Below are 25514 nucleotides of genomic sequence, written 5' to 3' on the forward strand. Positions count from 1 at the left end.
CGGTCTTGAAAGACTGATTTAGAACGTAAATGTACGTTACCCGGATCCCCAAACGCCATGAATACCATTAGTTCTGAGGAATCTCAGGAATTTAGGCTGCACAAAGATTTTCATTGAACTAAACCAGGTAAGGTAGATTTCACTTTTCTATGAACGTTGCCTGCAACCTCCATCAGAATACACTCAGGGGGCATCTGCTGCTCAGGCGAAAATGGAAAATTAAACACCACAACCTGAACTCAACTCATTCGGACAGTATGGCTCCTGAAATTCTCCAGAATAGACCTTTGAATCTGCCTGAGCAATGTATAAATACCCTAAAGAAACTTGCCCCCTCATGAGGGTGCTGCATGTCAAGAAACCAAGGAGGTTTTCCATATGGTGTATTTTGCATCACCGTAATTGTTCAATGGGTCAGGCATTTAGGCTTTTTAGATGGCCTCAAATTAATTTTTATCACTGGGACCAGATGGTTTACCAATCCGTTCTACAAAATATTCAAATTGAACTTGAGCCAAGGCTTATTGGAAACGTACCATACTAAAATTACTCCTAAATGTTTTTCAGACAGCTTTAAATTGTTCACTGTCATAGATATTCCCAAACACACAGTACAGTAGACAAACTACATTACAAGAATTACAGACCAGTCTCTCTAGTTTTTAACTAAGATATGGACAAGGAGGCTAGCTGGAGTAATCAAAAGCATTGTTACTAAAGGCCAAAATGGATATAGTAATAAAAGAGAGAGAAGAAATAACCATGTGCTGCCCCAGGGACAAGGAAACACAATATGTACTCCTAAGCATAGTTGGTGACAAAGAGAGAATTCGACTTTCTCTTAAAAACTCCAGAGGCTATGAACTTGGGAGACAACTTTAGAAATGCAATATCTACTCTATATCAAGGTAGGACCCCTACAAAAGGTATAAATGAAATCCTTTCTAAACAGATGATACTTTTTAAAGAACAAAACATGGATTACCCATTTCGCCCTTATTTGCCTTTGCTCTTGAACCTTGGTAATAAAGAAGCACTAGAGCTTTCCCAATAACCTTTATATTCTGAAACTGTACCAAAGTTACTGATGACATTCATCAGACATGGTAGACTGCCATCTAATTCGGACAAAGCTAGTATCATGTAATCAACATAGAGTAATACCTTCATCTCTATGTTACCGTTAAACGCCACTTCTATGTTTTTTCTCATTACAAATATCTGTTGCTAGAGAAGCACTTTTTAGAGACCATGTGGAAAGATTCTGGATCTTGTGGAAGCAAGATAGGTTTTTGGATCCCGATGGATACAACAAAAATAGATGAACTAAATTCAGACACACTGGTCAAACAACAGATCAATATGTCCAAGATTCTTAGATATTGATAATAATTAGCAGTTACATATATGCCCTCTAGGTACAAACAAGTAGAAAATCTTTTTTGACATCAGTTTAGCGTAAAGGTAAGCTTCCTACACCCAAAGGAGGATTTGGATTGCCATGGTTGGAAAAATATCATCAAGCTTTTATACTGTAACGGCTTAAGTCGTCAATTAATACGGGTTTCCTAGAAAGCCCTCACTAGGTACGTACACAAACCCAGTGTGCTCAAAACAAGAAGAAGGACAGGTAAAAGTGAGAAATCCTCTAAATATTACCAGTTGTCTGGTAAGGACACTGGATAGGAAATATGACGTACATCTAGACATCAGCATATTTGCTTATATGCAGGGCAACCCACACACAAAATATAATAGCCGGTGCTACAATAGGTTAAATGAAAAGCAGCTGGCCTCTACATTATTCGACACATATGGAGTGACAGGCTATGGTCCCTTTTGAGAGAATATTTAGAGACTTTGGCTTATCTTAACAAGACAGGGGAAAATTCTAAATAATCAATGTTTGCAAGAAATAGCATCTCTAGCAATTAGTACAGATGCTCCGAATAGACTGCTAAATAATGGTTATGCAAAGAAGGGAATCTGGACAGGTATTCAGCTATGCATAAAAACTGATTCAACACCAAGAGTCAGAGCAATTGCTTGAAAAACACAGACTGGAGTCAGGAGATTCATGATGAAGTTTCACATAATTCATGATCCAAATACAGATCTTATCTGCAAGTTATAGGTTCTGAATCCAACAGAGAGTTCCTTGGTGATTGTATTTCACGCCTATGAAACATGCAAAACTACAACTGACAGATGTGTACACCTGCTGGAGATGTGGCTAGCATCGAATGAGGATTAATGTATCTTAATTTCTTTCCGAGGAGCAAAATGTATATTGGGGGATTGCGATTGAGAGAATATATTTGGATGGCAGATATGAATTGACATTAGTATTGGAATGTTGCTGCTTGACAACATCCCAGAAGTGGAGAACTTCCACAAAGGGAAAATGGCTTGGGTCGTGAAATCACTGATGATGGGTTAGAGATTCATTTGTACCAAACTGGAAAATTAAAATTACACTGAATATACACTGCTGGGTACAAAGAATTATGCTATGCAAAATATACGTGCCAAACAAGCAAATATGAAGATATCTGGAAAAGCGTCCTGAAAATATATCCTTAGTGTAATGGAATATAATGTTAATTTATCTATCAAATCCCTATAACTTTACCCCAGCTCCTATTTATTACAACATTTGACATTCTAGCACACTGAAGTTAATCTAGATTTTTTGAAAACAGAAACTTAAACAAGCATTGGCATAGCCAATAGGTCTCGCCTTTGGGACCTTATAAGTGTTTATCCATGCAACAGTTGCATAACTAAACACTTATAAGGTCCCAAAAGCTAGACCTATTGGCTATGCCAATGCTTGTTTTAACTGCTGCAATCTATTGAAGCCTCACGGAGAACATCAAAGTGGTCGTGCGGCCACGAAAGTGATCGCGATCAAACATCAAAGAGGCCGTGCGGCCGCGAAAGTAATCGCTGTAGCTCTAGGCTGGCCTGGCAGCACTTTTTGGAGCCCTCACAAAATGTCTCGCCAGACCAGCGCATGCGCTGGGTCAGGTGGGACCTAAAAAAGAAAGTTGTGTGGAGAGGATGCTTGTGCATTATTTGAAGCTTGGCAGATGGGATACTTTGTCAAAAACGTAGCACCTATTCTGGCTGCTGTACTGCAAGTGCACTGTAGCTTGTGGCACTTGTAATACCGTGCCTGGGATATCTACTACATTTAAGATGGAGTCTCCCGTCCACAAACTCTAGATAAGACCCTCAGTCTTCCAGACTGACTAGGATTGGAGGCCACTTTCTAAGTAAACCATCTCTAGGTGGACTGTGGGACACATTCAGCTGTGCCTCTCTACACAGACCATCTCTAGTTGGACTGTAGGACACATTCAACGGTGCCTCTCGAAACAAACCATCTCTAGGTAGACTGTGGGACACATTCAGCTGTGCCTCTCTAAACAGACCATCTCTAGGTGGACTGTAGGACACACTGAACGGTGCCTCTCAAAACAAACCATCTCTAGGTAGACTGTGGGACACATTCAGCTGTGCCTCTCTAAACAGTCCATCTCCGGTGAGCCCAGGGACCTCCAGGTGTAAAGAAAATACAGCCTTTTTTGCAATGTGCCTTTTCATGAGACCTGCAAAGCAACACCTAGGAGGACTTTACTTTCTGTATGTGCTCATTATTGCTTAGATTTGGAAGGTACTACAGATGACCAAGTCACTCAGGCATCCCTCACAACGTTTTCCAAACAGACCCTCCCTATACCCTCCCATGGACGCTGATACGGTTAGGGATTTTATTTTGAAGGTTTTGAATCTGGCAATGATCCCTTGCTGCAGAATGAAAAAATATTTAACTGAAACAATAGTTCTCCTGCTAGGGATCCTTCCCAGATTCATAAATTATCAACCATTCTTTGTGGCCCTCTCATATTAAATATTTCTTTGGCTGGTTTACGTGCGGAAAAAGAGATGCTGTATAGTGGCTAAATTAGGTCTGGTGTTTGTAGCCCTACGTAAGTCCCATTAAAGCTTCTTTTCTGATGCACTCTTTTGTATATTTTGAATTGATGAACTCCCAGAAAAATGAAAAAGGGAGAAAACGAGTCAAAAATATAGGTATATTGCTTGTCGTGTTTCCGTGGTTCAGTCAACTGGCGGAAATTCTACATTTGTGAATATAGGTTGGCTCCCTTGCTGGAGAAATATTGTTACAGGTAAGCACACTTCTCTTCTTTAATATATCAGTACATTGCATTCACATATTAAACCCATCTAATATTGTGTGGCTGGGGCAAATACCTCCATCTACGTACAGGTATAAGATGTTACGAGGAAAGAGCAGCATGACAATGGGCAGTAGTAAATGACTCATAGAAGAGCATTTCCAGTGACCTTCTGAAACACCCTCAGAAGTACCACGGCAGTGAATTTTCGAAGGTTGTTATCAAATTCACATTGCTGGATGTCCGTGACAATAGCATGGCATTTAGATTTTCCTTTTGTTGTCACAAATGACTACATATCTAACATGTTTTAAAATGTAATTATTTCTTTAGTATTTTGATCAGATATGCTGTACTCTTGTAACTCAGTGCACTGAAACACCCGCTCCCCACACCTGCATGTTGGTACATGTGGGGACATTTCTTCTTGAAGAAAATGCTTTACACACAGTAGGGCAGTAAAGAGTGCGGAATAGATGTCCCAGAGCTACTGTTCAAAAACAATGTCCAATACATTTTAATGCACCAAGCATTATTTTGCTCTTTTGATTGGCTGACCGCCTTATATTTGAAACTGCACTGTGTTTTTTGGTTGGGGTTTTATCTTGCAGAAAGGTACTTCAAGGCACAATTAAAACAAACATCTTTCAAGGAACAAAATGCTAGTTTCAACCTGGTGAATGAAAAGCTCCTCTATATATTTTGAGGTCTACTGGTTTTACATCACACGCTTTTCATGTGTACTCTACTGTTTTGAACCAAAGGGAACATATTTAACATTGACACAGAGTACTGTTGACGAAGACATTCTCAAAATGTATCTTTAGAGGTTGTAGACATTGGGTCGCAATATAAATAAATCTGATGTAATCTTTCTAACTCTAACATAATATACTGGGGCTTCCAATGAATTTAGAGAAGGCTTACAGATTAAAAAAACACAAAGAGGGGAAATGGGCAGTGCCTGAATGACTACGCTAGAAAGTATAATGCTTGGCACTAAAATGGTCTAAAGTGTTCTGGTCATTTCAAAAGAGACAAACCATTGTACTACAGGTTTCTGAATGCTGGTGTCTTGGCGGAGGGCCACTATGTGTTAGGTAGGTGGGAAGAGTAAACATATACTGCCGCCTCTGTGAGGACGCATTGAGCTTACAGCACACGTATGGATTTACTATATAGGCAAAGGTGTCCCAACTAAGATATATTATCACACTGAGATGGAAATTCTAAAAACAGTTACAGATAACCACTAATGGCTTTTGTAGGGTGAAATTAGATATAACAACAACCTTCTCTGGACAACAATAAAGTGACAATGTACTTCTTAGACTTAGCATACATTTTCTGGACAGAGTTGGTGGAAAATGGAGGGGTAAGGATGAATACAATTTGCCGATTAAAAACATTGAGCAACACCCTGCTGGCTGAAGGCAGGAGATTATATGATGTGAACATAAAATGTGTTATGTAACCCTATGTGCATAAGAGGTCTGTCTGTAAGATATTGATCTGACAGTTTCCATGGTTACTTGGTGTCAATCCCTGCCCATGAGGGGCACTTAAATCTGTTCTGTTGACCAAGCGGGCCGACCAGATTTATAAAGTATATCTATGTACATATGAAACCATTTACAAATGCAGCAACAGCGAACAATAACACTTTCTTAATAAAACATTCATTCTTAAATAAATTATAAAATATCCCGCCCACCCTCATTCATCATAAAATGTAGGTCCCAAATGTCTATTTACACACAAGAAGTGTAAATGCAGGGCGCCGCTGTAGTGTTTTCCAGTTGTAAAAAAAAAAAACCAGAGCACTGAGGCCCAGTGGCTTTTTGGGTTTGCATGGCAGCTGAGCGCTGTGTGGTTTTCTTAGCTCAACCAAGTTTGGTGAAGGAAAGAGCTGCACTTTCGTCGCTCACAGCTCTAAGGAATACTCAACGCAAGACGACTCTTGAGAAAAGATGGCAAACTGGTGGGTGTGTGGGGTAATCTGTTGCTTCCAACAGTGCCACCCACATTATAAATGCACATTCAGTGGTATAAGAGAGTTATTTATATAACGAGCCCCTCCTCCGCCACCACCAATGATGACCTCCTAGAAGAGGGGTTCTTTCTGAAAGCATACTTCTGAAGAAATCATGATCATCCCACAATGACATAGCCAAGGGTAGCAGAGATGGTGTCTCTGCGCAGATATGTGTTTGCTGACGTTGCAGTAGGTAGATTGCATTGCTCTTGCACTATAGCGACAGACCGCTACAGCGACAGTGACTTCTTTCCATTCATTCTGCAAGGGAGATGGTCTTGTTTAAAATGAGCTGATAGTAGCTGATGTCCCGGGCTTTCCTCCTTACTCTTCCGCTGCATCTGTTACTACAGAACATGAGTACAGCAGGGCAAAGGCCTGTTCCAATGTACAAGTCAATTTTGTTCTCTCCCCAACAGAGTCACTTTTTTAACAAACATAATGCAAACTCAAGGGACCTATTTTATGCTCTCTCAGTCTGTCACTGTGTCATGGAGAAACACAAAATGTGGACATTGGTGGCAAGTCACTCTTTTGTATTAGACAATCACCGCTTGAGGACAACAAAGGCATGGTGACGGCAAGGCTGCACAGTCAAGTGCTTCCCACCTTATCAGAAAGACACTCTTACATGTGTGTTATGAGGCATGAAGTGACCACAGGCTCCAGTGCTCTCAGACCTCCTAAATGGACCATGCCTTTCCCTTGGTTGGCCGACCTATACTCCAATGCGCCTCACCCACTGAACAGTCACTGCTCCACAGAACGCAGTAGATCCACCAGGAGGCTTCAGGCCTCTATGGTTTTGTGCACTCAGTTGTACTCAGCATGTCACTCCTCCATTGATTCCAGTAGAAATGGTGACGTCACCGCATGCTCCTGTGCAATGGCTGCCAGCTCCTTCAGAAATTCCACAAAGATGACTGCACAGTACACTGCATTCTTCACCCTCAGCGCCTCATTCTGTTTCTCAGCCGAACTCTTAAAGATGGACGTTCCCGATAGGGCATGCAAAACCTGCCCTTCCCTCATGTGTTGGAAAGCAAGTTGGGCAGCCTGCCGTGCTCTAGTCGGGCTGTTGGTATGGCGCAGGATGAGCTCTCCAATGGATGGCTTCCGACTTTTAACTGCAGGACACAAGAGAGAAATAAACCATTTTTACAGTTTTACCTTGTTACTCAGAGCAAATAAATTACAAAATTCATCCATAAACCTATGCGCAGGGCCTTATAAATTATATGGCATTGTAAAAATCTGACCATGGTTTGATGCATTTATCAGAATCTGTGGGGTACGATGTCCTGGTCCAGAGTATTTGATGGGCCCCAGATTAAGAAGATATAATCTCTATACAGATGACATTCTGTTATACTTGGCAGATCCCCTGCACTCTATACCCAGGATCCTAGTAACCTTATGGATATCTGCAGCTACACTGGATTAACATTAATTGGAATAAATCAGGTGCCTACTGAGTCTCAGAATGGCCCCCCCTGCCACCACTGCCCCGCAGAGGACTGGTCATGACCAATACAGAGGACAACAGAGGGATTCAGGTACCTAGGGATGTTTATTACTAGAGATCCAAGGAGTTTATGCAACAGAATGTAAAGAAAATCCTTACGGTCCATAAAACTGACATGGGACACTGGTGAAAGCTACCGTTATCACTCTTGGGGAAGGCAACTCTTTATAAAATGATCATATTGAGGAATATCCTTTTATGTGCTGCAAAATACGCCATATGCGGTACCCGACAGTTTCATCCAGCTGGTTAACACAGTGACACGATGGTCGCTTTGGGATCAGGGCCCCTCGAGGATTGCACTGTCTAACCTGATAAAGAGGCAGCATAATGGGGACATAGCCCTACCAGACCCTAAGCTCTATTACTAGTTTGCAAAGCTGCTGATGATGATCCAGGAGTGAGAATATGCATACCAAAGCAATGCATTCCTTTTGACCAACAATTGGGCGATTACTATGCATGGACACTGGAGGGAACTTTATAGTGTCAATGAGGGATTCTGATCAACCTAAGTAGACTCTGCGGCCTCCGTAAATGATATCTCTTGGGCATTATTAAAACAGGAGATATACTACCGTTTGAAGAACTTTGTGAGACATTGGGTTGTTGGTCGACTGGGGTGTTAACTCTGCTCAATCAATAGCCACAATCCTTGTCAGGGTGACCCACTAAAGTTACTAAATTACCCTGTGCTTAATCCTCTGGTAGTTTGGAACCAAAGCGGTCAGGCTTAACTTAGAGGCAATGTGTAAAGTATTTATGAAGAACACAAACAGCAATAAAGTGAAAACAACACAAGAAAAATCGAGTACATTTTTTATAAATTATTTGACACCAAAGCGAAAAAAATCCAATCAGTAGAACCAGAATTACAAATTTTTAAAGCTTAAGGTAAAAACGACTGCCCAAACGATCAAAGCACCAACAGTGAACATCTAATCATGCAAGACCAAGTTGAAGTCTAAAAATATGGCCTACAGTGATGGAGAGCAGGCCGGATACAAAAAGTGGATAAGGCCTAGTCACCGCTTACCTTCGGACTTAGAAGAAATTTCAGCAAAGATTGTCTGAGGAGGTAAAGTTCGGCGGGGCAAGGCTACTGGCAGTGTTTGAGGAGGAGACATTGTCGTCAGGAAGCTGCTGGACGAAGTCACGGTGAAGATTTCCATGGCCGAAATTAGTCTTTTTTTTTTTTTTTTTTTTTTTTTTGAAAACCTTTATTTCAAAATTCAGGACACAGCTATTCAGCCGACAGCCCGAAGGTTCGGCAGCATTGAGAGTTAGATACAATGATGTGTCCCCAATACAGTTCAAAGAGTAATGCAAAGGTCCAATTTTAAATAAACACAGAAAAAACTCACAACAAACCCCAGCAAGGCAAAACATTGAAAGCCCATGGCGAAAGCCCCCAGGGGAGGCCGGACCCCACTCATCTACTAGTTACAAGACTGTGTACGGAGGAAGAAGGGGGACAGCAGAGGCCCAAAACGGTTCCTAAAATCAAACTGTGCTGGAAAGTAGGTCAGGGGGAAAGCTGTTCCTCGGGAGGTTCCAGATCCGGGGCAAGACATATTCCCCCCCTGTATTGGTTCCACCGCCCCCAGATGGCGTGCCACTTCCGGGGGCGACCTCTAGAGCAGTAGACCGTCTTCTCCCTAAACATGCTCCAGTCCATGTTCTCCTTCCACGCGGTCAGTGTAGGGGGTCCCGAGGAGCCCCACAATCGCGCGATATCCCTTTTAGCTACCATGTTACCCAGAGTCACCCATTGGGTCTGCGCCTCATCGAGGTCAGTGGGCCCCCAGACGTTCAGGAGGCAACACCGCGCCTCCGGCTGTACCGCAGTGCCCGTCACCTCCCCCATAACTGCATGGACTCTCCTCCAGAACTCCACAATGACACCACATTCCCAAATGATGTGCAGGAAAGTACCCACCATACCACATCCCCTTCTGCACAGGCCATCCTCCGAGAATCCCATGTGGACCAGCCTTGGCCCCGTCACATACACCCGGTGCAGTATTTTAAGCTGCACCAGCCTCAGACGCGACGGGATCGCAACCTCCTTAGGAGAAGAAACCGCTGACTGCCAGTCCTCATTATCCAACTCAAGGCCATCCCTAGTCCACTGTTCTCTCAGCCCCAAAAGCATATCTGCCCGGACGTTAATCAACTTCTTATATATGAGCGAGATCGTGCTCTCGGGCATATGACCATCAAGGACTCGGTCCTCAAGGGGAGAGGACTCCGGCACCTTCTCACCCTCCACGAGGACTGATCGGAGGGCGTGACGCAGCTGGATATACCTGAAATACTCTGAGGGCCCTAGCTCATACTCAGTCTGCAACTCCTCGAAGGACTTCACCCTCCCCTTATGCAGCACATCTCCCACCTTGGATATACCTATCAGGTCCCACTTATCAAAGCCCTTCGTATGCCAGAGTCTTCCCAATCTCTCCGATTCAAACAATGGGGTAGCGAGGGTGAGCCTATCCTTCCAGCCCAACGAATCAGTCGCCATCTTCCATACACGCACCGCCACACCTGTGGGCCCCGTGAGGGACGAATCTAAGGACCGCGAATACAACGCCCTGTAGTAGTTGCCGCCACGAAGCAGCCACCTATCCAGGGCATACCCAGGGCTGAGGGCAGGGCCATAAAACCCATGGTTGATCGCGATCAGCTGCGTGGCCCAATAGTACCGTCGGATGTCTGGGAGCGCAATGCCCCCATCGTACCATGGGAGCGTCAACTTTGAAATAGCTATGCGCGGCCGCCCATCCCACAGCAACGTCCGTTGGAGGCCTTCGACCTCCCGAAAGTATTTGGCCGGTACCCAGTCCAAGGTGTTCTGGAGGGCATAGAGGAAGCGGGGAAGAGACATCATTTTAAACAGGGCCGCACGCCCAACCAGGGAGAGCGGCAGCCTCCGCCAACCTTCAACATCTCGCCTCAAGCGCGCCAAGGGGGGGAGCAGATTCCTCTCATAGCGCACAGCAGGATCCATGGATATAAAAATCCCCAAATACACGAAACCCTGCAACCTGTATCGAACATGTTCTAGGGATCGGTGGGACCTCTCCACTAAGAACGTACAAGTACGATTTGCCCCAATTAATCACAAGCCCCGAGTTCCTACCGAACGATGCGAGTACGTCACAGACCACTATAAGTGACTTCTTAGGTGAGGCAAGATACAGTAGGATATCATCGGCATAAAGCGAAATACGGTCCTCGTGATCAGGCGACCACCGAAGGCCCCGTATATCCGGGTGCCAACGTATCCACGCAGCCAACGGTTCAAGGGCGAGGGCGAACAACAGAGGCGACAGGGGGCAACCCTGCCGAGTACCCCTACCAAGCTGAAACGGAGTAGATGCCCGACCATTCACCACAACATTCGCTAGTGGCCCCTCGTACAGCAACCGAACCCAACTCACAAAACCGCGACCGAAACCAAACTTGGCCAGCACGGCCCATAAGTATGCCCACTCCACCGTGTCAAAGGCCATCGTGGCATCAAGAGATGCCACAATAGCCGGTTCACGCAGCGTGCCCGCCCTGGCGATGACGCCATGAAGACGCCTAAGGTTTAATGCTGTGTTTCGGTGCGGGATAAAGCCAGACTGATCCGGGTGGACCAAGTCGCCAAGCACCCTACTCAAACGGGTAGCCAGGAGTTTGGCCAGAATTTTCGGCTCAGCGTTGAGGAGTGAAATGGGCCGATAGGAGGCGCACCTATCTCGGGGTTTACCCTCTTTATGTATTACCACGATCGACGCGAGCCGCTGATCCAACGGAAGGATCCCATCCCCCCGCGCTTCCAAAAACATGGCGCGCAGGTGAGGGGCGACCCTATCCGGGAACAGTTTATACAGGTCGATCGGCAGTCCATTCGGTCCAGAGGCCTTACCCGAGTTTAACGCGCGAATCGCCCCCGCCACCTCGTCAACCGTTATGTCACCATCCAAATCATCCCTATCTACGTCAGAGAGGCAGGGCAACTCGATATCACGGAGGAGCTCAGACGAGTCCTCGGGCGGCCTGTCCGACACAGAGGAATAAACCCTACGAAAATACTCGGCGAAACACTTCACAATCCCCTCAGGTTCCACGATCGCCTCTCCCCACTCTCCCGTCAACTCTGGCACCACTCTATTGACCCGTTCTTTCCTGTCCAACCACGCCAGGAGTTTCCCTGCCTTATCACCAACGTCATACAGGCGGCCCTGTTGTTCCCTACTGAGGGTCTTAGCGGCGTTCGTAACCAGGTCCCTATACTCCGCCTGCTTCAAGCAAAGCTCATGCAGTGAGGACTCTGTAACCTCCTCCTCCATAGCCCCCTCAAGGGCCGCGATCTCCTCCTCTACTTGCCGCACCTCGCCATCCCTCCGATTCTTGGCAGCCACCACCAGGGAGAGGGCTTCCCCCCGAAGCACGGTCTTAAAGGCTTCCCACAGCGACACCGCCGAGTCCACGGTTCCCAGATTGTCCTTAAAGTAATTATCCACTGTCTTTACCAGGGCGCTGCGCATCTTGGGGTCTCGGAAATACCATGGGTTGATGGGGGCCACCCTCCCTCCTCCCTCCCGACCTAGATCCAGCCGGATCCACACTGGCGAGTGGTCAGAGATACCGCGTGCCATGTGCCTCGCCTCGGATATCAACGAGGCATGTGCGGCCAGAGTGAGCAGGTAATCAATCCTGGAGAGGCTACCATGCGCCCCGGAGTGAAACGTGTATTGACTCTGCGTGGGGTGCCGGAGCCTCCAGCAGTCTATCAGACCAAACGTATCCAGGAAATCTGGAAGCCATTTCTGAGCCCCCCCTGTGTCCCTGGGCGGGTATCTATCCAACAGTCCGGAGCCCACAGCGTTGAAATCCCCTCCCACTACCAGCATTCCCCCCGGGAGAGTCAGCAAAGCCCTGCCCAGTTCGGCAAGTGTGGAGGCCTGCAGGGCCGGCGGGACATAAACCAAAACCAAAACCAAAATCCTTCCTTCCCACCTCCCCGCCACCGCCACAAACCTCCCCCTATCGTCAACAATGGTGGAGTCCACCTCAAAAGGCAACGATGCTCTAACAAGGATGCCCGCACCCCTGGACCCAGAGGAGAATCCCGAGTGTGCAATGAATTTATACCCCTTCCTATTCAAGGCATAGCACATATTACCTATGAGATGCGTCTCCTGCAGCAGGACAACATCTGGCATTGAGCGTTTCAAAAATTGCAAGACAATCCCCCTCTTGATGCGATCCCCCAAACCATTAACATTCCAGCTTATAACACTTAAGCCCCTACCCCCCATCCTCAAACGGAAAGAGGCCCACCCCACACCCGAGGAGCCACCATGGAACAGCCCTGAGGATAATCATCATGCCTTGCAGAAATAAACCCCCCAACAACAAACTCAAAATCCCCAAAACTGCCCCCACCCTGCACCCCTGCTGCAGCTTACAAAGCCCCCCCAACTTGCAGTGTGCCTGTCGCCCTACAAAAACAAAAAATCTACAAAAAGTACCCTAAGGGAGGAAAAGAGCACCCCTCGTCCTCCCGCAACCCTCCACAGTTACTGCACTCTGTTCGAATCTTCAATTATGGTCAAATCAAGTCAGGCCGGCTCTGAGATCTCAGCCCTGTCCATCCCGGCCACTGTCTCCATGCTCGGCTGTGTCATCCCCCGTCCGTCTCCGGGGCAAAGCGTCCAGCCATTCGTCGGCCATAACAGGAGAGTCAAAAAAGAATGTCCGATCTTCATGCACCACCCGTAGTCTGGCAGGGAAAAGCATGGCATACTTCAGATCCAGTTCCCGAAGTCTCCGCTTCACCCCCAGGAAGCTCTGTCTCTGTCTCTGCACCTGCTGGGTGAAGTCCGGATAAAAATTCACCGACGCATTCTGGAAGGGGACTGGGCCCGTCACCCTCGAAGCTTGCAGGATAGCGTCCCGATCTCGAAAATGAAAGAGCCGGGCGACAATCGGCCGCGGCGGGGCACCCGCCTTAGGCCGCCCGCCCGGCACCCTATGGGCCCTTTCCACCGCAAAAAACTTCCCAAGGCCCTTAGGCTTCAGATGATTGAGGACCAAATCCTCCACAAGCAGGTCCGCCGAAGCCTCATCCGAGGACTCCGGGACCCCGATGACGCGCACATTGTTGCGCCTGGCCCGGCTCTCGAAGTCCTCCAGCCGGCGGGCGGCGAGGTCACTCTCGGCCCTCAGCTTCCGAACCTCGGTCTGCAGATCCGCAACATCATCAGTGAGGCCCGTGGTCTTGTGGTCCAGGTTCTTAACGCGCTCGTTCGTCTTGCCCAGGTCCGAGCGGATCAGATTGACATCTACCAGGATGGCATCCACCTTATGCGCCAGGGCCTCGAACTGTCTCCCCATCGAGGTCTGCATCCCGTCGAGCGCGCCCATGAGATCCTGTAGGGAGAGCTCCGGTGTCCCAGGCGAGTCCTCCTTCTGGGCATCCGGCGCCTGGCTCGATCCACTCGGCGATGCTTTCAGGAGGGCGTAGCGGTCCATACTGTTGACTTGGGAATACGTTCCCCGCCTGGTGGACTTAGTCTTCAGCCGATCCCCTTCTGCTTTGCCCGACATAATGGACTCCGGGCAGTCCAGTGCAGTTAAGACTGTTCCCTCTCAGCGAGAGGGATAAGGAGTGAGCAGCCCGCCGAGCGTCCTTGGGGTAATAAAACCACTCAGAGCTCTACAGTGTCCGGGCAGACAAAGGGAACGAAATCGAAAGTGAAAGTGCGAGGACCTCCGTCTGACAGTTCACACCTCGCCAGGCCGTTGTTGATCAACTAGGAGTCGGGCATCCTGCCCACTCTAGCCCCTGGCATCCCCGGGAGTTAGGCCGCAATCTTCCGCCAGTCGTAAGTCCGGTTCCCGATGGGCGATCCGACCGCGGGTAGCATCAATCGCCTCCCTGACAACTCAGCAACACGGTGCCATGCATACCATCAGGATTAGAGACAGGATAGTCGACGGAGGGCGCGAGGGTCTCGGGAGCTCTAAGCTCACGCGGCCATCTTGGTCAAGCGCTAGGCTCCTCCCCCAGTCTCTTTTTTTTAAGTTGAAAACTTCCAGCTCCAGTTGGATGAAGGTGCGAGCTGTAGCCGAAGAGGGTTCCATGAGGCCGGATACCCCTTCTGCAAAGAACAACTAAACAGGACTTGCTGCTGTGGAGAAGAACATATTGGGAGCTGCAGCAAAGTCAGGCCGACTGGCGATGCACCTTGGGCGGATCAACGAGCAGGTAGGTTTTGGTTTCCTCACGGCTCTCAGGGCAGTTTTGAGCCAGAAATGTTTTAAGTGCTAAGCTTTGGATCCTTGCTATCTGGGCACATTTAGCACAACTTCTAGGGGTCCAGAATTGGAGAGACACCACTTAGAGGGTCAGGATTCACTCAGGCTGGTTCCAGGTATGGGCCCAAGATTGTTGGAACATTTGCTGTCCCTAAGGCTCTGATCAGGAGGCCAGCCAACTAACCCTTGGAGTCATTCTGATAGTCCTGAGTCCAAGCAGTGGAACAGGGCTGAAACAGAGCGGCAGGCCTCCGAAGGTTCAAGCCAGGCTTCAGGCAGCAGAGCAGTTCTTCCAGGTGCCGCAAATAAGTTCTCTGAACTACACAGCAGGCCACAACAGCTGTGAGGATTCAGAGTATTTTAGCAGGTCTAGAATGTGAACTGAAGAAGAGGTCTGGGGATCCTACTTTTATATCTGGTGCCTTCCTTGAAGTAGACATTTCTAGAGATTCCCTTGGAATAGTGCTTGGAATTTCCTGCCTCTCTACCTTGGCTGCAGGCACAATGGACGAGTGTGAAGTTCTTTGTGTGAAGGCAGGGCACAGTCTAAAGACTTACAAGTGGGGCTGTGCCCAGCTCTGCCTCTATCCTGCCAGTGATGGCACATCCTGGAACACCTAACCCCTCTATTGAGTGGCTGTCTTGGAGGAATATACAAAGACTTGCTGCTACCTACACCCAGTCATGTGACCCATGAACACACTCAGGCACCATATAGGGAAGGAACATGTCAGCTTTCTAAATGTGCAAAAGAAACAATTGATGGACGGAATACTGAACTATACAAACATTCACCCCCAGTCACAAGGATCTGGGATTAATCCATCATTCTTTTTCTCCCCATGCGACCCCATGTTGAACCCAACCATATGCAAATCAGTCTTGACCCAGTCCTTATGGCAACAGTCCAGCCCGAACTGTCAAGTCAGGTCCTCCCTGGACTGGAAACAAGCATCCCCCGGACCAGTTTCGGGGCATCACCCTCCATCAGCCAGGTTAGCATGAATCCAGATCTCTGTACTGGGGTGAATGCATGACATTGTTCTGCATTCTGTCAAGTGTTCTTTTTGCAACTTTCTAAAAGTGCCATTTTCAGAAATATACAACTTAAAATCCGTCTTTACCTTTTAGGGTTTTTGCTTACAATTTATCAGAAACCAATTATGACTCTCTTAACTATTCTCAATACAAAGTTAGCACTTATTAAATGTAGTACAGTAACTCGATGTTACCCTATGGGAAAGGTCGGCCTCCCAGTAGTAACAAATAAATTGTGAGTTTTTAGGTCTCGCCTACGAGGCGCGCATGCGCTGCATAGGAGGACCTTTAGCCGTCGTTCTGCTCTTTTTTGGAAGCACACACTCGTGCTTGTGGCGGCATCCACCTTGTGGGAGCACGCAGGGGCGCGCCACAAGCATGAGTGTGTGCTTACAAAAAGAGCAGACTGCTAGCGTGCGTGCACCACTCCTGGGCTTGGTAGGTCTCCTGCGCGCGATTGTTAATTAGCGCGTTCGCCGCGCTCAGGGTTCCGGGAGCGGAGTGTGACCAGCGCTTGGTTTTTTTCCCACGGGAAGATGTGTTTTTTTCTTCCCTTGAGCCCCACCTTGTTTTGGTGGCGTTTCAACCCCTTCCCTTCCTGGAGAGGGTTTTACTCCAGATCTTGTAAAGGAGTTGGAGAGGTGTTTATGGGAGTGTGTACAAGTTTACAGGACTTGCCTGCCTTGGAACTCCCACTCACGCCTCTGTGACTGGATTACACCTCTGTGTGTGACTAGATTTACTGACTGACACCAGTAAATGCTTTTGCAAGTGAGAATTACACAAGCAGTGTTGCACACGCAAGTCTGGCTATTTAAATGGCTATTTAAATGCGTAAACAAACTGCATAGTGACTCAGGCACAAACACTCATAGAAAAGGCCTCATGACTCAGACATACAAGAAACGCATTACACGTGTAATTCACTTTGTGACTCAGACTCAAAGTTTTTCGCCCCATTTCAGAGCTCCTTTGTCCAACATCCGGCTGCGGTCCTCAGTGTGACTTCCCATTGCCTTTTAATCTGCCCGCGCGTTACTTTTGTAATTCCATTAGTCCAGGATTTGCCCCATTTGCCAAAGTAAGCTGGTGTATATGTATGTATGTGTATATATACACATACATATGTACAAAAGATGGCCCAGAGTCTCTCCAGCCTGCATCTTTCTCTTTCAGACCCCCTTCCACGTGTAAATTGTCCTGAAAATCTTCGCCTGCTTGCACTGTTTATTGTTTTAGGGCCCCAGAGTGTTTCGTTTGATGTGGTTGCCATATAACAAGGCTGCCTGGTTGTGAGTCCAGCTCATGTCTCTTTTTTCTACTCTCTTCCACTGCCTGCTTCTTTATCTGACTCTTCCAGACTCTTTTTGATCTCTCCTTTCTCGCTCTTTAATCACCTTCGATTTATCCTTCTTTCTGCCCCTCTCTCTCTTGCTCTGGGTAAAAGTCTGACAAAAAAAACTTACTTGTAGACCCCAAAAAAGAACACCAGTGGCAACAGCACAAATTAAGCACTCGATGTGCTTAAGAGGAAGAAGATGAGTGGTGCTACATTAACAAGCATTGGCATAGCCAATAGGTCTTGCTTTTGGGACCTTATAAGTGTTTAGCCATGCTGCATATTACCCTGTTTAAGTGTTTAGCCGTGCATCAAAGGAGGCTGCTGAGGAGATAAGGGAAGGAAAGGGGTTAACTATGATGTAATCGGGGTAAAACTGTACACGATCTAACTTTTACTACTTCTAGCATTTTTGTGAACTGACATCCCTCATGGCACTTCTAAATGAATAAATAGGCAGCCTGTTTTCCAGGGACCATCATGGAAAAGCCAGTCTGTTAGTTTTAGATCTTCACCTGATATTAAATGAGACGTGTTCATAACCCTTGCGCATGGAAAAATAAATAAGTATTTTTGCTTTTTACTCTGTAATTAAGCATAGTGTGCTGGAAACGTTATTCGGAAAAGCAGCTGTGCATGGAAGCACTTGCTGTAACTACCCGTGCTGCCTGCTTCACACTGCCTGCTGCCACTTCATTGTGTTACACCAATTCATGCCAACAGCCCTGTATTTCCCATGGACGCACCAGCAGCATACTGATTGAATGGAAAAGTTTAGGCGTTTTTGATCACAAAAATTAGAATTGTACGGCCCACCAACATTGTCTGAAGATGTCTAGTTTAGCGAAGTTTTAAACTTTGGAAGAGATTTTTGATTATTTTCATATTTATATAGCGCTTACTACCCCTGACGAAACGCATGTAAAACCAGACCAATCAAATGTTACAGTTGGAATCGTGCCCGCTTTCAATGATAGTTACATTCCTTTCAGCAAAAAATATAATATACATAAATAATAAGAAAAGTTGAAAGGCAGCGCAGATGGGCTCACAGGGGCTTAGTGCTCAATTAAAATTTTTAAATATTCTAGTTTCAATATCGCCGAGATGATACATATTTGATTGTACATATTTTAAATTGAACGCAACAAAAGTCTTTCAGTTGAGGAAAGCAAAGTATTTTGAGATATGGAAATCAGTGGAAATTTACACACTTTGAGCCACCTGGTAGGGGGAAGGAGTACAGGGAAGGTGGCTGAGCAGAAGATTGGGAAGAAGAGAAGACGACGTGGGAGAAGAAGCAGGTGAGGAGCGAGGTAAGGCGGGAAAAAGGTGTGGGGGCCAAGGGCAGTAAAGAGCACACGATTAACAGCGTCGGAAAAAGCAAAAGGGATGAAACAAAAAGGGCTAAATAGTGTTAAAAAAAACAGAAAAGCGCACAAAAGAGCTGGAGAGGCAAAGACAGTTTAAAGGGCTGAACAGTACAAAAGAGCAAAAAGAGGAAAAAGGCACATCAAGGAAATGAGAGGAAAGAAAAGGGGTGAAGGAGCAAAAGCAGCGGGACTGCGCAGCAGAGTGCGTGGCTGCCAGGGGAGCAAAACGTGAGTCCAAAGGAGACTGAGATAGCGAGAGTGCGAGGTGCAGAAAAAAAACTGTGAGCAGAGGACACAGGGGATACAAAGAAAAAGAGAGCAGGAGGCATAAAGAAGGTGTGACAGAGAGAAAGAGCAAAAGGTGTGAAAGATAGAGAGAGCCAAAGGACAGAGGCTTGTGCGTCCAGGCAGTGAGCCAGTTTCGAATGGGTCTTGTACTGGTTGGAGGACCAGTCACAAGTAAGTTTGCGGAGCTAGGCCTAGGCACCTGCTCTAGTTCACTAATATTTCTGACTGACATTTAAGCTAGGAGTACAGAAGCTTTCCAAGAAACATTTAAAATCTACTTTATTTAGTGGCTCAAAAGAACTCTTCATCAATTGTGACAGAACTATGTTTACCTCTCAGTGAACTGGAGGATTTGTCACTTTTGGGAATTCCCTAAAAAGGGCTTTCATAAATGTTTCATCTAGCCTATTAGGAGCGATGGCGAAGTGATGGAGCAGAGGCATCTGGAAACCACAGCTAGATGTACTTCAGCAGCAGTACATTTAAGTCCTTATTCTGCTAGTTGCAGAAGGTATAGGAGTAGTAGGTGAATCTTTGCATGAAGTGAATGTAAGCCTTTTAATTCAAACCAAGAACAGTTTCCATTTAGACTTGTATGTTTTGTTTGTGGACTGCGCTCTTGCTTGAGAAAGCATTTTTCTGCAGTCATCTGGGATGTTTGGGCTAGCAGACTCTTTGGAAGTAGGCTCTTGGCATGCAGAATTTGTACACTGTGTCAGGACATTAGATATGAGCTATTGCCCAGAGGAACTAGATGATGGACAGGTGCCGAAGGTCCATGTATACGTTCTACCTGGGCCATGCTGGAGCTACTGGAATGAAGTAGCTTCTCTCCCTGTTGATTTTGGCATCTTCTCCTCGAAAAAAGGGGAAATGGTGAAAAGGTGTAAGCAAACATTTCATAAAAAATGCATCTCCCCTCATCCCAGAATGCCATCGTCTGTTGACAAAGGAAAGGTATTCCTTGTTGTCTCTTGTTGAGAAGGGGGTCGAGATCAGGTTTTCCGCACAGAGTGAATATGTTCAGAAGTCTGAGTTAATTCAGCTCACACTCAGGGAGTTCTCCTGCTGATTTTCTGAGTTTGTCATCCCATTCATTGCTGGACTTTGGGTGATGTTCTGACTTAAGTGATATCCCGTGTGGAGTAGCTCACGTCCATAAGTACTGCGACTCCTTCAATAAAGTTTCCAAGAAAGTCTCTTCTTGCCTGTTCACATAAAACATGGCTTTGTCCATTCGTGTGAGAACTGATGAGGAACGTATTTGTTTAAAAAATTATTTTTATTAAGTTTCACATTTAACACATAAAACATGTAAACAAACCTGTGATGCATACCAGTAATCATACAGTATTGACCGTACTCTGTAACACTTTACACATATGCAATAGAGTACAAACAAACCACAATATCGCGGGTGTCGCCTGCCCTCCCTCCGCCTCCTGTGAATTCTTCATGTCCATCCCTTACGCCGGGTCCTCCTATTTTGAACCCTACAGTGGAGGTTCAACATCTTCAGCGGCTTTCCAGGGCCCCAATATTTACTCACATTTTTGTGGTCATCCCCTCGTCTGGTATGCTAAATTCTCAGCACTCATGCACCAGTCCATGTTTGCTTCCCGCCATGTACCGATGGGATTTTGTCTTGCCCCCAATTTCTGACCACATCTCGTCTCGCCACTATTAGGGAGTTGTTGCACAACAGAGCAGTCCAGTGTCCGTTTCCCCCTATATGCCCAGGGTGATCATTTGCAAGGTACATTCTAGTGTGACCTCTAAGATTGCCAAAATCTTGTGCCCTGTTTTACCCCAGAACACATGTATTTTGGGGCCAACCCACAGTGTGTGGCTCAGAGAACCTCTCTGTCCACATCTCTTCAAGCAGAGAGCCGAGTCGATTCGTCCCATGTGGAACAATTTGGCCCTCGTATAATAAGCTCTATGCAGAATTTTTAGTTGGATTAAGCGGAAGCCAGCTCTAATGGCCAGCTGTTAAGGCTAACGGCACGCCGTCCCTAGTCATCATCATAGATGACTTGAGATTTTATCCGTGATGATTATAATTCCTCCCGTAGAGACCTCATATATTGGCAGCAGTAGGGTAGTATTGGCGTGCATGAGGACATCATTCCCAGTAGGGAGCTGTAAGCATGGACCAATTGTTTGTCTTGTTCGCTAGAATCGTTTTTTTTCCCTGCAGATGGTGTATGCAGCCGTCCTAACTAAAACGCCTTCCTTTTTTGTGTTGAAAGTGGCTCCCAGAATATTAATTTTGATGGTTAGGGAAGGGAAGTGATTTTGTAGGAATTAATGAATGAATGAGGTAGCATTTATAGAGCGCCTGGTTACCCGAGGGCATCCCAGCGCTAATAGTAACGCAGATACGAGGTCCAAAACATATCAGGGGAAAAGGAGAGTTTTTAGCTGCTTACGAAAGTTCATATAGTTTAATTGTGACCGAGTGTGGAGAGGGAGGTGGTTCCAAGTCTTGGCAACATTGTATGAAAAATGGCGACCTTCACTTCTCATTCGTTTGATTTTTGGAACTGTCACCAGATGTTTACTTTCGGTTCTGAAAGCTCTTTTGGGTTGGTAGGGATGAATCATAGAGCGAATCATCGGGGATCCTTCTCCAGAAAGTGCTTTATGTGCAATGCACATAGCCTTAACCTGAATTCTCTCCTGGATTGGGAGCCAATGCAGAGAGGCAAGAGCAGGTTTGGCTGAGAGACGTTTAGGGATATTTAAGAGCAACTGAGCTGCACAGTTTGGACGGTCTGTAATATTTTGGTTGTAGAAATTGGAGCTCCTAAATATAGAGCGTTGGCATAATCAAGTTGTGACAAAATCAGTGCTTTAACTAGCAGCCTTCTGGCCGTGAAAGGTAGTAAGGGAAGGATTTTCCTGATCATCCTCAGAAGGCATAGCAGGTGGCTGCTACTTTCCGAGCTTGTTCCTTGAAATCAAGGTTCCAGTCAAGCCAGACCCCCAGGCTCTTGATGTGTTTTTTGGGACAGGGGGAGGGCCCAGACAGTTAGGCCAGAAAGGATCTATATTGGGGAGGGGGGGCAGAGTTGCCAAGGAGCATAAGCTCAGTCTTTGCCCCATTGAGCTTCAGACATGAGGTATTCATCCATCTGGAGACTTTTTCTAAGCAACAAGTTATGCCGATCCAGAATTGTCCTTTTTATTAAGGGAGATGACCAACTGAGTGTTGTCCGCATAAGTGACAATCTGAACCCCAAACGGAATGACTATTTGTGCCAGAGAGCTCATGTAGATATTAAATAAAGTGGGACTCAGTGAGGATCCCTGAGGAACTCCACATGTAAGGGGCAGTTTTTCAGAGATTTCGTCCTCAAAGACTGTGAAGAATCTGTTTTCCAAGAAGGACTGCAACCATTTCAGTGCTGTACCTGTCACTCCTACATCCCTGAGTCTCCTAATCAACAGCGGGTGGTTAACCATGTCGAAGGCTGCGCTTAGGTCTTACAAAATAATTGCTGCTCAGCCTCTGCCATCAAGGATTTTTCTGGTTTCCTCCACAACCGACAGGAGTGCGGTCTCCGTATCCTGCTGTGATCTGAAACCTGTCTGTGAGGGGTGGAGCTGGTTGTTTTTTCCCAGGAATGTAGAGGGCTGAGTTCACATGCTTCTCAGCAATTTTACTTGTACCCGGCAGCAGAGATATGGGTCGATAATTTGCCCATTCTTCCGGGTCCAAACTAGTTTTTTTTAAAAGAGCTTTGACCATCGCCGGTTTCCAAAGCGGGGGCACATTTCAAGTAAAAAGAGAGGCATTGATCAAGTCTAATATGATCGGAGAAATAGTCTCAACAAACTTATTTAGAATGGTGGGGGGAGCTGGATCTATTGGAGAGCCAGATTTTAGGTGATTCAGGATCTTCTGCAAGGAGGTTCGGTCAAGGGGGGGGGGGGGGGGGGGGGGGATTCCTCCAGCAGGTCCTGTTCCTTTATTGAGTCGATTAGGGGTACCATCTGTTGCTCTCTTTCCTGAGGAAAGGACATATAGATGGTTTGTACCTTAGCAGAAAAAAATTCTGCTATCTGGTTGCATCGGAGTTGGGCATGGTCTGATGTCTGAGGGGGGAGGAGGGGGTCAGGAGTGTTTTTGCAATATGGAACATTTCGCGAGGGGTATTTGCAGCAGATGTGATTCTATCATGATAGTAGCAGCCTTGAGCGGAATTTATTTCAGATTTGGAATGAGATTAAGATCTAATTTGTGAAATAGTTATAAGCAAGTGAAAATGGATGGTGCTGCTCTGGATTGCGATCTCCCCTTTACCAGCCAATCGTCTAGGTATGTGAAAACTGGAAGTACTTATTGTGGCAAAAACCTTGCTAGTGGAGCCATGCACTTTGTAAAGATGTGGGAAGAAGATTTTAGGCCAAATAGTGAAATTTGAACTTGGTAGTAACACCCAGGTTTGAGGAATTGTAGGTACTTTCAAAGTCTGGGGTGTATGGGAATGTGAAACTGTGCGTGCTGCAAATTCAGAAGTCACATGTTATTTTTTCTGCAAGACCACTCTGAACAACTGCTTTTTGAGGTACATGGTCAAGTATTGTAAGTCTAGTATCAATCACCTACAATGCTTGATCAAATACCTCAGAAAGCAGTTGTACCCTGCTTTTATATATAACCAAAGGCTCCCAGCTCAATGATGGGGAATGGCGGAGCAGGTTACAGTTCTGTAACATATTCCCTTCAGGGCTGAGATGTTAAACCTCTTCATATTTCCTGACCTGCCAAGTTACCTACTAAGGCGTAAACAATGTCAACTACAATTTTCTTTTTCCCATCATGGGTTGGCTGTGTTGAACAGAAGTCAATGGGGGTAGCCTGAATCTTCTATTTATCACTACATTATGCCAGTGAACAAGGGAATATCCCTTTCGATTAAAGGGTCAATGGATCTTCATTTTCCCTCTACAAGACAGTATGCTTCTTCCCAATTGGAATGTGGTCTTTGAATGGCTGTGTGAGCAATATGCAGAGTATACTTGCAGGTAGTAGCTGGGTTTTGAGGAGGGTACTTGGTGGTCTTTCCCAAATATCATATACACGGGTGTATATATTGAAGTCAATAATGTTGACATGCACGTATACTGACTCCATTTTATCGACTAACAGTATGTTGACATGGTAAACATATATAAGGGAAGTATGTATTTACTAGTCTTCAATCCACATTTACTTACACTATTGATATCAAGGCAGTCGATTTCGTAGAGTTGATGTAAGTGCCAATAGATTTTAAAGTGTTGTGGTAAAACACCCTCTGCTCAGACAGTGAGTGCGGCTCAGATGCTCTGGCCTTGGATATGGATTTGGATCGGGATTTGTAAAGCGCATAGCTACCCTAGGGCGTCCCAGCACTGAGCCTTCATGCCATACTGTCAGGAGAGGGACTCCATGAGGGGATTTTCTCCATGAAATGAGCTTTACAGTACATTTCTTATTAACCCTTAAGTAAATTCCCACTTTGGCTTATGATCAATCTCAATATATTGGACGTGAAAGCTGGGGATGGTGAGCCAGAAGCACCTTATGCAGGAACACGCTCTCACCCTTAGCCTTAAGCTCATCAATTATTAAAGAGGATATACCCGAGCAATAAGAAAGAGGTCTACAGGGCTGTTATGTCTATGCTGCTAATATAATTTGGAAATGATGCGTGGTTAGCTACATGAAAATACAGCAAATGAGGCAGACCCCATGTGTCAGGTAGCTGCTGGGACTCTGAAGGAGCTCACACAAGTTATCAGGAAAGGTATCTCATCTACTAAGCTTTTATACTGAATTTATCCAAAATGTAGGACTAAAACCTACAAGTAATTGTGGCTAGGTCAGATCGCTTGGCCAAAAAAGGAAAAAATATTAAGGCTCCTACTACTTACCTACACATCAAGTGAGGTAATAATATACACACTCTCCAATTTAAATGACAACTGCACCGTTAATATTTCCTTCATGTTACAACAGTGTTTCCAACACCTCTCTTAGATTACCGGTATTTTCCAGGAGTCTTGTATACAGGTTCCTTTATCCATTGCAAAAGTTCTTTAGTGCAAATTGTGATGGCCTTACCTAAAGTCTCTGATCGACGCAAAGTGGGTACGACATTCTGAGAGTCGCACCAATCCAGCTTCCCTCGTGCGATCAAGTACTTCTTAGCTTTGAATAGCAAGGTGGGGAAATCTTCTTGAGATGCGGCAAATGCTTCAATTTTGTTTTTTACAGATCCCAAGACCTACATAAAGGAGTGAAAGAGAAGTGAATCAGCTTGCTTACACAGCACATATTTTATAAAACATCCAATTTCCATACACTACATTGTCTAATAATAAATATGCTTTCAATTAAACACTG

General features: G+C 45.9%; 1 protein-coding gene across 3 annotated transcripts in view; it reads right to left on the reverse strand.

Moving 5' to 3' along the window:
- Nucleotides 1–1438: 1438 nt before the first annotated feature.
- The window catches only part of FHIP1B (FHF complex subunit HOOK interacting protein 1B), a 486169-nt gene continuing 462093 nt past the window's right edge, over nucleotides 1439–25514 (reverse strand). For 2 of the 3 annotated variants that reach the window (XM_085623509.1, XM_085623511.1), the window contains exons 11-12: nucleotides 25233–25395; nucleotides 4796–7367 (exon numbers count right to left, since the gene is read on the reverse strand). In XM_085623509.1, coding sequence (XP_085479635.1) covers nucleotides 7072–7367; nucleotides 25233–25395 — 459 coding nt within the window. In that variant the 3' untranslated portion in view covers nucleotides 4796–7071. Of the gene's footprint in view, nucleotides 7368–25232; nucleotides 25396–25514 lie in introns of all 3 variants that reach the window. The other variant, XM_085623510.1, reaches the window with a different exon arrangement.

The sequence above is a fragment of the Triturus cristatus genome, chromosome 8 (genome assembly GCF_964204655.1).
Source record: "Triturus cristatus chromosome 8, aTriCri1.1, whole genome shotgun sequence".
Lineage (NCBI taxonomy): Eukaryota > Metazoa > Chordata > Amphibia > Caudata > Salamandridae > Triturus > Triturus cristatus.